This window comes from Rhineura floridana, chromosome 2 (assembly GCF_030035675.1).
Source record: "Rhineura floridana isolate rRhiFlo1 chromosome 2, rRhiFlo1.hap2, whole genome shotgun sequence".
Classification (NCBI taxonomy): domain Eukaryota; kingdom Metazoa; phylum Chordata; class Lepidosauria; order Squamata; family Rhineuridae; genus Rhineura; species Rhineura floridana.
In genome coordinates, this window is record NC_084481.1 from 96098240 (window position 1) to 96110752 (window position 12513).

The 12513-nt window shown below is 43.5% G+C and overlaps 2 protein-coding genes across 2 annotated transcripts in view; one reads left to right on the top strand and one right to left on the bottom strand.

The window, feature by feature from the left end:
• KDM2A (lysine demethylase 2A) overlaps window positions 1–12513 on the bottom strand; it is a 542877-nt gene that overhangs the window by 303275 nt on the left and 227089 nt on the right. The window lies entirely within an intron of this gene.
• Window positions 10356–11285, top strand: LOC133378222 (olfactory receptor 4S2-like). Its single transcript, XM_061613013.1, has one exon. The coding sequence runs from the start codon at window positions 10356–10358 to the stop codon at window positions 11283–11285; it is 930 nt and encodes a 309-aa protein (XP_061468997.1).

Here is a 12513-nt window from a genome sequence, read left to right on the forward strand (position 1 = left end):
CCGTTTTGGCCTCATCTAATTGTTGTTTCAGTACCTGCTGCACTGCCTGAAGCTCCTGCAGAAATTCCCCTGCAGCCGGTACAGGCATACTCCCTGTACTGCTAGGGAAAGCTTTGGGGTGGAATCCATAATTAGCAAAGAAAGGTGTCTGCCCAGTACTGGTATGCAAAGAGTTATTATAAGCAAATTCTGCAAAATGAAAATATGAGACCCAATCAGTCTGTTGGTAAGACACATAACAACGTAAATACCTTTCCAGAACCGCATTAAGTCTCTCAGTCTGTCCGTCTGTCTGGGGGTGATGCGCTGAAGAAAGTTTTAACTCCATCTGCAGCTGTTTCCAAACAGCTCTCCAAAATTTAGCTGTAAACTGAGTTCCCCGATCCGAGACTAGGCTATTTGGCAATCCATGCAATCGATAGATTTCCTTTATAAACAGTTTTGCTGTTTCTGTAGCTTCTAAGGCTCCTGAGCAAGGAAGGAAATGTGCCATTTTGGTCAATGAATCCACGATGACCAATATCGCCGTCATTTCTTGTGACTTCGGTAGATCAGTTATAAAATCCATGGAAAGGTCCTTCCAGGGTTCAGTCGGCGTGGGTAGAGGGTTAAGCAAAACTACCGGTTTTCCCATGTCTGTTTTCGCTCGCATACAGACAGAGCAGGATTTTACATAGATCTCAATGTCTCGGCGCATTTGAGGCCACCAAAAATCCTTAGCCACATTCTGAATGGTCTTAAAGATGCCAAAGTGTCCAGCCGTGATAGAGTACTGGGGGGGGCTGCCAACTTCATCTCCTTTGTATTGCGGTTGTCTAGATAGAGCATCCGCTCTCTGATTTTTTGCATGGGCATGGTAAGTAATCCTGAAGTTAAACCTAGCGAAAAACTGCAACCAACGTATCTGTCTTTGGTTCAGTTTCCTTGCTGTTTGCAGACTTTCCAAGTTCTTATGATCAGAACATACTTCGGTCTGCTGCTGGGCTCCCTCCAAATACTGTCTCCAATTTTCAGATGAGTCCTTGATGGCCAACAGCTCTTTTTCCCACACTGTATAATTTCTTTTGGCATCCTTTAATTTTCTGGAGAAATACGCACAGGGATACAATTCCTTCCCATCCATGCCTGTCTGCAAAAGAACCCCTCCTATGGCTAGGTCTGAAGCATCTGCTTCCACAACGAAAGGGCGGGTAGGGTCAGCAAAACGCAAAATAGGCTCGGATGCGAATTTCCTTTTCAGTTCCTCGAAAGCTCTTGCTGCGTTCTCTGTCCATTGAAACTTTCCTTTTCCCCTTAAACAGTCAGTAAGGGGGGCTGTTAGTTTGGAAAAGCCTGTGATGAATTTTCTGTAGTAATTGGCAAATCCCAAAAAACCCTGTACGTCCTTCTTGGTGGTCGGCTGGCCCCAATCCAATACACAACTCACTTTTCCTGGATCCATCTCTACTTCTCCTGCCGAGATTCGGTATCCAAGGAAGTCCAAAGATGACAAGTCAAACCCACATTTCTCTAACTTGGCATACAAGTGATTCCCTCTCAGTCTTTTCAACACAGTTTTCACGTGTTGATCATGTTCTTCCTGGTTCTTTGAAAAGACCAGAATATCATCCAGATAACAAATCACATACTGATCCAAGAGGTCTCTAAACACTTTGTTCATAAACTTCTGAAACACGTCCGGACTTCCACATAGCCCAAAAGGCATTACCAGGTATTCGAATTGACCATAAGAGGTGTTGAACCCAGTCATCCATTCATCCCCCTCCTTCATTCGAATCAGATTATATGCCCCTCTTAAGTCCAATTTCATGAAGATTGTTGCAGAACGCAGTCGGTCTAACAACTCTGGAATTAAGAGCAAGGGATAACTGTTAGTTATGGTGATTTGATTTAAGGCATGGTAATCATTACAGGGTCTGAGTTCACTTCCTTTCTTCTTCACAAATAGCAAGGGGGCCCCTGCGGGGGATTGTGAGGGACGGATAAATCCTCACTTCAGATTTTTTCCCAAAAACTCTCTCAGAGCCGCTCTCTTTGGCTCTGTAAGGGAGTAAATTCTTCGAGCTGGAATGCTTGCTCCTGGCACTAAATCAATGACACAGTCATAAGGGCGATGAGGAGGTAAGGACTCTGCTTCCTTTTTGTTAAACACATCCCCAAACTCTACATATTTCGAGGGAAGGGCCACTTCCTTGACCCCCTGCACAGCTCCTGCTAGAGCTTTTATGGTTATCTCTGGCTGACAGTTCTCGTGACAGTACTGAGAAGTGAACCATACAACCGCATCCTTCCAGGCTATCTTTGGTTCATGCTTTGCTAGCCAGGGCATTCCCAGAATCACATCAAAGTTCGAGAGATCTGACACATACAAGGAAATTAACTCTTCGTGCCCAGGAATTTCTAGTTTCAATTCCTCCGTGGCTCGCGTCACTCCGCCTGATTTCAAAGGTCTACCGTCAATAGTTTCCACTGACAAGGGCGTGTCCAGTTTCCATTGGGAGATTTGGTGACGTTTTGCCAACTTTGCATCAATGAAATTGGTAGAGGCTCCACTGTCAATCAGCGCTGTAGAGTTAAACATTACTCCTGTGGAAGTTGTAATCCGAATTGGCAGCACCAGTACCCCTTTTGAGGGGGGCTGTGCTACCGAAGGCCCTTTGTACACAGTGGCCCCCAGCCCTCTGGCCTGCATGAGAGCTGGGTACTTTAGTTTCCCGATGGCCCTGTTTTATCCCCTTTAAGTCCGCATTCCCTAGCTATGTGGCCCGGCTTCGAACAGTAAAAACAAAGACATTCCCGACAACACCTTTCTTTTTCCTCTTCCGACAGCTTCGGACGAGCCCCTCCCTGTCCTTCACCCTGGTTACCTGGCATCCCTGGAGTGGAAGGGATTTTACTGCGGGATGCTGAAGCTGAGTATCTCTGTACGTCCTGTTTCTTTTCCAGGCGTCTTCCTTCCAACCGATGATCGATTTGCAGGCACAGCCTAATCAGCCCAGGCAAGTCAGTTGGGGGTGTAGTTCTGGCCAGATCATCCAAGATCTCGGCATTCAGTCCACTTCTGTACATAAACATCAGGGCTAAGTCATTATAACCAGTTTCCTGAGCCAGAATTTTAAAGGCATTAGTATACTCTGAAACAGTTCCTTTCCTTTGCTTCAAAGCGCCCAATTGCTTCGCCACAGTCTCAGCTATTTGAGGGTCCTGAAACATCTTGGTCATGGCTTGCATAAGTCCTCAATATCTTCCTAGAATGGCATCCTTTCTTACCAGATAGGGAGTGACCCACTTGGCAGCTTCCCCTTCCAATAGACTGATCATGAAGGCCACTTTGGCCGCATCACTAGGAAACTCTGCATTCCTAATGTCCAGATACATTTCACATTGAGCCACGAAGGTGGAGAGTTGGTCACTCTGTCCTGCATATTTAGGTGGTAGTCCAATCGGGATCTTAACCACAGCGGCTGAAGGGGCTGTCCGCATTTGGGCTATCGTGGATTTCAAGGTTTGGTTGTCAGTTTTCAATGCCCTTACTGACGCCAACAAGGTTTGGACATCTGCCTGTAAATCTGCAACAGTAGTCCTCAGCTGTCGCACTTCCTCCGCCTCAGAAGTGGGATTTGTCCCCGCTGCTGCTCCCCGTTCCATCTTGTCACGTTCAAGTGGTAGAAGCGTCGAGGGTGGGGTAGCTGGTTCTGTTCAACTGTCGTGTCCAGGTTGGGACTCAGGAACCAGACCAGTTGGTGAAAGCAATTCAGTTTTTATTAAAGTAATATCCAGACAAAGGCTACGCCATCTCACGAAGTTTCACTACAAAACATAACCTGCTACTAGGAAGAGAGTTGACAGAACAAGGAACCACTATTCCCCCTGTCCCTTAAGAAGGAGGCAATCAGGCGCGAATTCTCTCACTCCGTCTCAAAGTGCTTTCATCCACATCCCTCCTCTCCCCCTTCTTTTGCTGCCTCTTTTGCTGTCTCCTTGTACGTGGTGAAGGGGGTGCCACTGCCCCCTCCCCTTCTGAGGACTCTGCTTCAGGTATGGGGGAAAGTGGGGGGGCTAGGCCTAAACCATCTGGCTCCTTGCTTTTCCCTCGATCAGGAGGAGGTTGGATTCCCCCTTGCCCTCCCTCCTTCTCCAACTGCTCTAAGCTTGAAGGGGGAGACGGCGTGGGAAGCTCACGGGAAGGATATGTGTCTGTTGGACATTCAAGGTCTTCGCTGCCAGACCTATCTCTGAACTTCCCTCCCCCTCCTCTGTGTCTTCTTCACATGGCTCTGGCCAAAGGACCCCCTCCCTCTCCTCATCTTCTGAAACATCCGGGCCCCAATCCTGCATCCTGACAGAAGGGAAAGGTGGAAAGGCAGACAGGACACTGCAAAATGTTTTATTTTATTTTTAATTGCTCTTTTCTTTTCTAGCTAGTCACAGGGCAGGCACCAGCGTAGTGTAGAGTATTAAGGGTCAACTTTGGGGTGTTAAATCAGAACATAACAACATACTAAGAGCCCTGCTGGATCAGGCCAATGGCTCAACTAGTCCAGCATCCTGTTCTCACAGTGTCCAGCCAGATGCCAACTGGAAGCCCCAAAGCAGGACCTGAGATATCAAAATGAAAGTTGGTGTTCATGCTGAGAACATAATTCCATGTTTCAAGTTAGAAGCATGAATTTCCACGCACCAGTTCTCAAGCAGAATGGGCCAGGAAAAAGTGTAAGACAAAGAAGATACGGCATCCTTTGCATATAATGATATACAGTAATATCCTGAAGACCAAGAAAGAGGAAAGTTAATATGCTATTCTGGATTACATCCTGCATATCAAGTATAAACCCCAGCCTGACCATTTTCAAAGAGAAGTTAGTAGTGACTAAGGCTTCTCAAAACTATGCTGTATCAGTGAAATACATAACACAAAAATTATTAAAAGCATTTTCTGAAATGACATCCTTCAAGTATTGCTGTGGGTCCTATAAGTCCAATCCAGTGATCAGTACGCACATCTCCATCTCTTATGCACCCCCTCAAATTCTTAGTTACAATGTATGAACAGTAAATTATGGACAGTAGGTTGGCTAAAACGATTGTGGATTGGGAAAAGAAAATGAAAGTCCTCAGTGCCATGAGAGTAGCTGTCACGTTGATCCTAAAACATGCCGATATAAAATAAGTAAGGTACTGCCTTTTATTGGAACAACTTTGTTGGTATAGGACTGCCTTCTTCAACCTGGTGCCCTCCAGATGTTGTGGGACTACAACCCTCTTTAACCCTGACTACATGATCACTGGGGTTGAGGGAATCTGTAGTCCATAAATGTCTGATGGACACCAGGTTGAGGAAGATTAGTGTAGGAGTGAGTGTGACAACTACACAGAAGACAGAGACCAATTTATGTCCAGATGTTGTTGGACTATGATTCCTATAAGCCCCAGTCAGCATGGTCAATGGTCAGGGATCAGGTGTCCAGCAACACCTGGAGGGCACCATGTTGGTTACCCATAGTGTACAGGATTGTGGCCCGAGTGTAAAGATGAGCTAATTAACAGTCATATCAAGAGCAAAATTGTGTGAAGTTTTATGTCAGGGAAAGAGTGGTCATCACAAAACTCCCCCCTTTCAGGATTTCTTTGATAACAGCATGCCATTGGTAGCCTTCAGGTGTTATATCAGTAGTGTTGAACTAGTTTTCCATAGGTTCATCCTATAGCCCTGTAGCAATGCTTAAAATTCTATCACTATGTAGGCAGAGCCAATTGCAAAGAATATTGTTATAGGATTGGGGGGTTGGTTTGGATGATTTCTGTGGATCCCCTTTAGCCAGTGATTTTGAATCTGTATACCTAGCCAGCTGCGGAGGACTAGCCTCAGAGAGAGGCAATGGTAAACCCCCTCTAAATTCCACTTACCATGAAATTCCTATTCATAGGGTCTCCATAAGTTGGGATTGACTTGAAGGCAGTCCATTTCCATTTTCAGATGGAGTTGTAGCAGAGAGATCCGCTGAACTGGTCAGATCAGTTCCTTTCATAAATTAATAATTCTGGCTAAGCCAATCTGTTGTGAGTTAATGGGACTGCTGAGTGGCTGATCTACATGTCTAAAGATGTGGTCCAGCACAATCCTTTTGATATAGGAACTTGGGCAGGAAAGTGATCCCCCACCATCCTGGGCCAGGAGGTAGTGTGTATGTGTTGGATAGTAATATGTGGAGCTGGAAGCTCGAAAGACACAGAGAGGTTTTGTCTGTGTGCTGAATCCCAAGCTATGGCTTTGGGACTCCTTTATAAGCCTAAAGGGGAAGCAAGGTTTATTGGAGAGTTAATGCTGTGAGCCCATCTTATGCTCAGATTGTATATTTGTGTAAATAAACCTTATATCCTGAAGACCCCACAGTTTCTACTGGCTTTCATTCCAAGGAAACCAAAGCCTGGGTAAATGCAGGAACCCCTGGAAGTCTCACACCGCTCAGAGATTGGGGTATGTGCAACAAAATTATCATCCAATCGTCAACCATGTTACTTGCCTGGTAAAGATCTGGGCAATCTGTCCCATCAATATGGAGGCTTGCTTTTAGATATTAGAGCAGCATCAGAGAAAGAACCAATACTGACCCCTAAATGGCAGCATATAGGAAACTTTAAGACTCTCCTTCTGACTGGAAAAGGGGTGGTAATAGAGCACCACGGAAAAAATTATTAAAATGTGTGTCCTGTCTGTGAAAAAAAAGTTGAGTTGCTTCTTTGGGAACTTGTTTCCTATTGGGAAGCATCTAAATGCTTCTGAGAGCTTATTAACCAGATCAGTGAAGTCCTATAGCACAGCATTATCACATTTAAATATCTAAGTTCAGAACAAGGTGGCGGAGGTGGGGGGAGAATTTTCCCCAAAGACCATGTAGAAGTAACAGCAATTTGAGAGAAATATATATAGAGCCAAGAGCTTCAGCTGGTCTCCTCCTCTGCAGAGGGGGAAATGGCCTCTGCTTCCTGCAGTGGGAAAGGTGTCAATTGGATGGAATTGCATAGCAGGCAGGGGCAGTTCATTTCAGTGAAGCAAAGAATGGATAACCTTAGCAGAGAGATGGAGGGACTTTGGGAGGGGAAGGTCTAAGGGCAACTTTGTCCGTGCTGGCAGCTTGTGAACCAGGGTCGCTTCCAGACCACCTGTTTATTGAGCATTTGTTATTTGTTTGCACGAAGTTTGCAGGGAGGTTAGACAAGGCCAGCTTTTTATTGAGTATTCAGTCTGATTTGTTTGCAGGGAGCTTATATAAGACATAGCATCAAGCAAGGATTATCCCATACTTTCCAGGACTTTTTTCCCCTCTGACTTTTCTTATCACATGTCTGAGTTTGGGGAAAATTGGGTTTGTTGCACAAGAGCTTCAGTTGTGCAGCCTGTTTTTACTGGTATAAGATTGAATTGCGCCTAAAAATAGTAGCAGGCTGGAAGCTACCTGAGAGGACACTTCCAAATGAAGACCATGCAGGTAACAATGGTGACCTGTGGCAATTGATTTAAGTGTGCAGATAACTGACTGTTATTGTACTAAAGAAAATACTGATTGGGATTTCTATGCGGTCCATTATTTTCTTCCATTACTGCTGATTCTATGTGCAGACATTATACAGTAGTTCCTTAAGTATTCTTATACATTCCTAAGGCTTAATAAAAAACATTCCCACTTTATTGTAGATTTGACACTCCTGCTGTCCAGAGAGGCTTTGTGAAGACCAGGCAGCTGCGCTTCGTTCTTGCAAGGTAACCAGGGCTCCAGAACACATGGGCTGGGGTAGAAGAAAGTGAGGAGGCCAATTTCACGGGGAGATCAACTGATAGTGTAATAGCTGATTGCTGCCTTTTCTCTTATCCTTTCTCCAGAATAATCAGATGTTTAAACATTTTATAAGATTTCAAGTTGTTTAATTTAGGCATGAATGTTGAAGGGCAAACAAACCTCTTTTTTAAAAAAAGGTTACATTTTAGCATGTCAAGGAGATGCTGTTGGTCACTGGGGGGATTCGAAAAACAAAGGGATGTCTGGAGTGTTGTGGATTGCAGTTCATATGATCCTTTCCGTAAGAGGCGGTTCTCACCTGGCCTTACGTATTAGAATGCCAACAAAGATGCAAAAGTATTTGAGTTAGGTTGCCTCTTCTTTTAGTTCCATTTGCTCCTCACTTTCTCTTTCTGAGGCAGATGTGTGCCGAGTCAGACAGGCCGCTTCTACAGGACGTCTATCCTGATTTGTTTGCACAAACGTGTGGGAAGATTAGATGTTTATTGAGCATTTATCTGTTTTTAGGGAGGGTATGCATCAAACAATTATTATCCCGCAGCCTCCAATGCATTTCCTCATCATTTTCCTTATTTCAAAAAGTCAGATTTTTGGGGGGTAGGGAGGTTTGCCGTGCAACTTTCATTGTGCAACCTGAATACTGCTGTATGTGACTAATATCTGAAAATAGCAACAATCTGGAAACACCCACATTTATTCCATCCTGCTCAGTATTGTCTGTGCTGACTGGCAGCAGCTCTCTAGGGCTTCAGACAGGAGACTTTCTCTCCGATTTGGAGATAACAGGGATGGAAACTGGGACCTTTTGCATGCCAAGCATGTGCTCTCTATTGCTGAACAATGGTCAGTACAACCCCCACCCCAATGCCATTACTGTAGCCTTTGTTTTTGCAAGGTTCCCTTGCCTATAACAGCTGCGTGATAATACAAATGCAACAGATATGGGATTTCCTGTCAGGGAGTCAAAGTTACAAGACAACCTCACCCTTTTGTTTTCTACTTATTATGCACCTAAGTTAAAGGCCCAGAGCGTTTTCTATTAAAAGCTGGCAACAAAAATTGCAAGGGCAATGAGGGTCAGAGCCGGGGTGTAGTTGTCCAGTGTCCCAGGGGGGTCTTAGACCACTTACTTTTTTGCCAGCATGGTCCCAGCAGGGTCCCCATGTCTTCAGAGTCCTATTATGCTGATTGGAGCCAATCAAAGTTAAAAAAGGTGAGTCAGCCACTGAGAAGACTCTTATCAGTAGCTAACATATTTAGTAGATAACATTGGCTCCCTGGGATGTGTATTGTTGGGGCAGAAGGCACACACAGGAAGGACCGAGGAGTGTGGAGACAATGATGGAGAGAAAGCAAGCAACAGAAAGTGGGAATGGAGGCAGGGGAGTGGAGAACTTGGGTTGAAGGGATGTCTCTCTCTTCTGCTCTACTGCATGGCCTCCAGTTTGTTCATTTCTTAACAAGGATCTTATTCTCAACCTAGTAGCAAAATAAGGGGGGAGGAGGGTGGGGAAAAATGTCTACAGGTTCCGTATCCATGTTTTGGATGGAGGGGATATTGGGATAGGTTGCTTTCAGTTGTGCAGCCTGATTCAGAAGTAAGTTCCATTGTGTGCATAATGGGACTTATTCCCAAGTAAGAGTGGATAGGAATGGAACTCTGACTGCTTTGGCCCTGTTCCAAAGAGCTGAGACTGAAGAGGAGGCTGTGCGCCAACAGCTGTGCATGTGCAGCCCCTGTTGCTCTCTAACACCTGAGCAGAGCTTTCAGATCTGACAGAGGTGATCACTTCTAAAGCTAACAGGCATATGGACATTTGTCCCTCCTGTCGGGCGATTGTTGTTTGAGCTGAAAGCATTGATCATTTGTTATCGTATTGATCATTTGTTCTTGTGTTGTCTCATCTTTGTGTAAACGTAACTATTGTTACTGTAGGGTATACCTATTCTTGGTGTACCACTGACAATAGTTGCAATAAGCAAGTTTATACAGCAAAACAACACTAATGGCATCCAATAATACTGGTGTTGCCAGGTTGTCCATAGGAGCCCCAGTGGCTTATTTGGGAGCAATAGTATTCTGTGGAGGTGTTGATAAGGCTGTCTGGAGTACAAATGAATGAATGAATAAAGGATGAGTCCACATGAAGTTTGTACAGATGTTGAAAACAAACATATTTTGTGCTTATACATCTGACCTTAACATTTATTTAATCTACAAATTCGGATAGCTAAGCTGCTTTCCAAGTTATGGAAGCTTCCCCCAATGAATTATTATATAGCTGATGTACCATTGCCTCCTAGATTTCCTCTCCTGAATTGCTGAGTACATATTCATTCATGCCAATTATTCTGATTAACTGCAGAGTAAAGTATTTTATTTTAAGTTTTTGGAATGAGTCCTGAGGAATAATGCAATCATAATATTCAGTTTGTGATGTGTTGGTTTTTGATTGCTGTATTTGAAAATAACACTCATACATGACACCATTCCTTATTTTGTATGATGGCAGGCTATTTAATTCTGCATTGCAATTCATCATCTTCCCTGACGACATGGAGAACATGAACAATGTGTCTGAATTCATCCTCTTGGGACTTACACCGGATCGGAACTTACAGAAAGCCTGTTTGGGGCTCTTTTTGGTCTTCTACACAGCAATTCTGCTGGGGAACCTACTTATCATTGTCACAATCAAGAGCAGTGCCTATCTGACTTCTCCCATGTATTTCTTCCTTAGTTTCCTCTCCTTCGTAGACATTTGCTACTCCTCTGTTACTGCTCCAAAACTGATCATGGACTTTCTTGCTGAGAAGAAGATCATCTCCTTTGCTGGCTGCATAATGCAGCTCTTTGGGGTCCACTTCTTCGGTTGCACCGAAATTTTTCTTCTCACAGTAATGGCATATGACCGGTATATAGCCATTTGCAAGCCCCTCCATTACACAACTATTATGAGTAAGGGTGTATGTAGTTGGTTGGTGGTGATTTCATGGGTAGGAGGGTTTGTGCATTCATTAGTGCAGACCCTCCTCACCATAAATCTTCCCTTCTGTGGGCCCAATGAAATTGACCACTATTTCTGTGATGTCCACCCTTTACTGAAGTTGGCCTGTGCTGATACTTACATTATCGGCCTCATTGTCATTGCCAATAGTGGCATGATTTCCCTGACCTGCTTTCTTGTCTTGACAGTTTCATATATCATTATTCTAGTCTCACTGAGAACTCATTCTTCTGAAGGACGCCTCAAAGCCCTCTCCACTTGTGCCTCCCACATCACAGTTGTGATTTTATTTTTTGGACCCTGCATCTTCATCTATCTGAGGCCTTCAACCACATTTTCAGAGGACAAGAGTGTGGCTGTCTTCTACACCATCATCACCCCTATGCTCAACCCTTTAATTTATACCCTGAGAAATGAAGAGGTGAAAAATGCAATGAGAAAGTTATGGAGCAAAAAAAGTGCTTTGGGTGGAAAATAAAAAGTGAGATGTAAAATTATGACTCTGATATAAACACAGGGGGGAAATGTTCCAGGTGCTTATCAGTAGTTAAATCTGAATCTAGATAGGCCAGATTTTCCCTATCTACTGCCCTGTTGGTTATATTTTACTAAAATAAGAACCCATACTTTTCTGGGTTTGATTGTTATTATTTATTTAAATAAATAAAATTATAATTTGTCGTATCTCCCCAGGCCGTACTCTGCCTTGTGGAGATAATCTTATCACGCATAATGAGTAAAGCAAGACTGTTTCCAGGGACCTTGTTTTCTCCCTCTCCTCCAGCCTATGCTTACAAATTCTACAGCCAACAGTAAGCCACAACCCCTCTGGATGCTTTATAGCCTCTAAAGTTAATAGCTGTGGGTTGTTCTTCTGATACCAGCAACTGTTCATCTCTACTGGGTATTTTGCCGCCACCATAAATAACTCTATCTGCCCTTATGTTACTTAAGCCAACCTATTGCGGTAGCTTCATCACCAGCCACAGTAAGACTTGTTCTATGTGGTAACTAGCCAAAGAATCAGGCATGTGCTAAACAAATGGATTTTATTTAGTAAACAGATGCAATAAATATAAACAGGTTTACTCAATATCTAGGTTCTGAATGCATGTGGCTGCAAGATGATGTTCATTGCTTTCATTTATGTTATATTTGTCAAAAATCTTCTCAGGTAATACGAATACAATCCTAACTATTACACACATGTAACCACATCTCTCAAAATCCAACCGTCTCTTCCTCAAGATCTCTCCCTAATCTGACATCTCTTCAACACACAATTAAACACACCATCCCCCATTCACTCAGCCAATCAGCATATAGATTTCTTCAACATTCTGACTCATTTGCATCTCTCTCTCTCTCCATACCATATTTAATATAAAGCCATTCCAAAACATTGCCTGTTTATCTGCTTATAACAACACATGTAAGATGAAACATCACAAAGTTATTTATTTATTTATTTTAATAAATAAAATTATCATTCATACCAATACTGGAGCAGGCTTCAAGATAAAACAAATTATGAAAAGCATCAGTAAAACAAAAACAGTTCTACAAATACCGACAAAGAAAGACAATTAAAAACCATAAAGCAGAGGAGTTCTTAGTAACTTGAAAAGCAGGAGAAGGAAGGTGTACTTCAAAAAAGCCATAGGTTGAGAGAAAAGAGATGTCTTTGCAGTGGTGCAGTTAGGTAA

Coding starts and splice junctions, on each gene's coding strand:
- LOC133378222 (XM_061613013.1), top strand. CDS start 10,356: ATGGAGAACATGAACAATGTGTCTGAATTCATCCTCTTGGGACTTACA.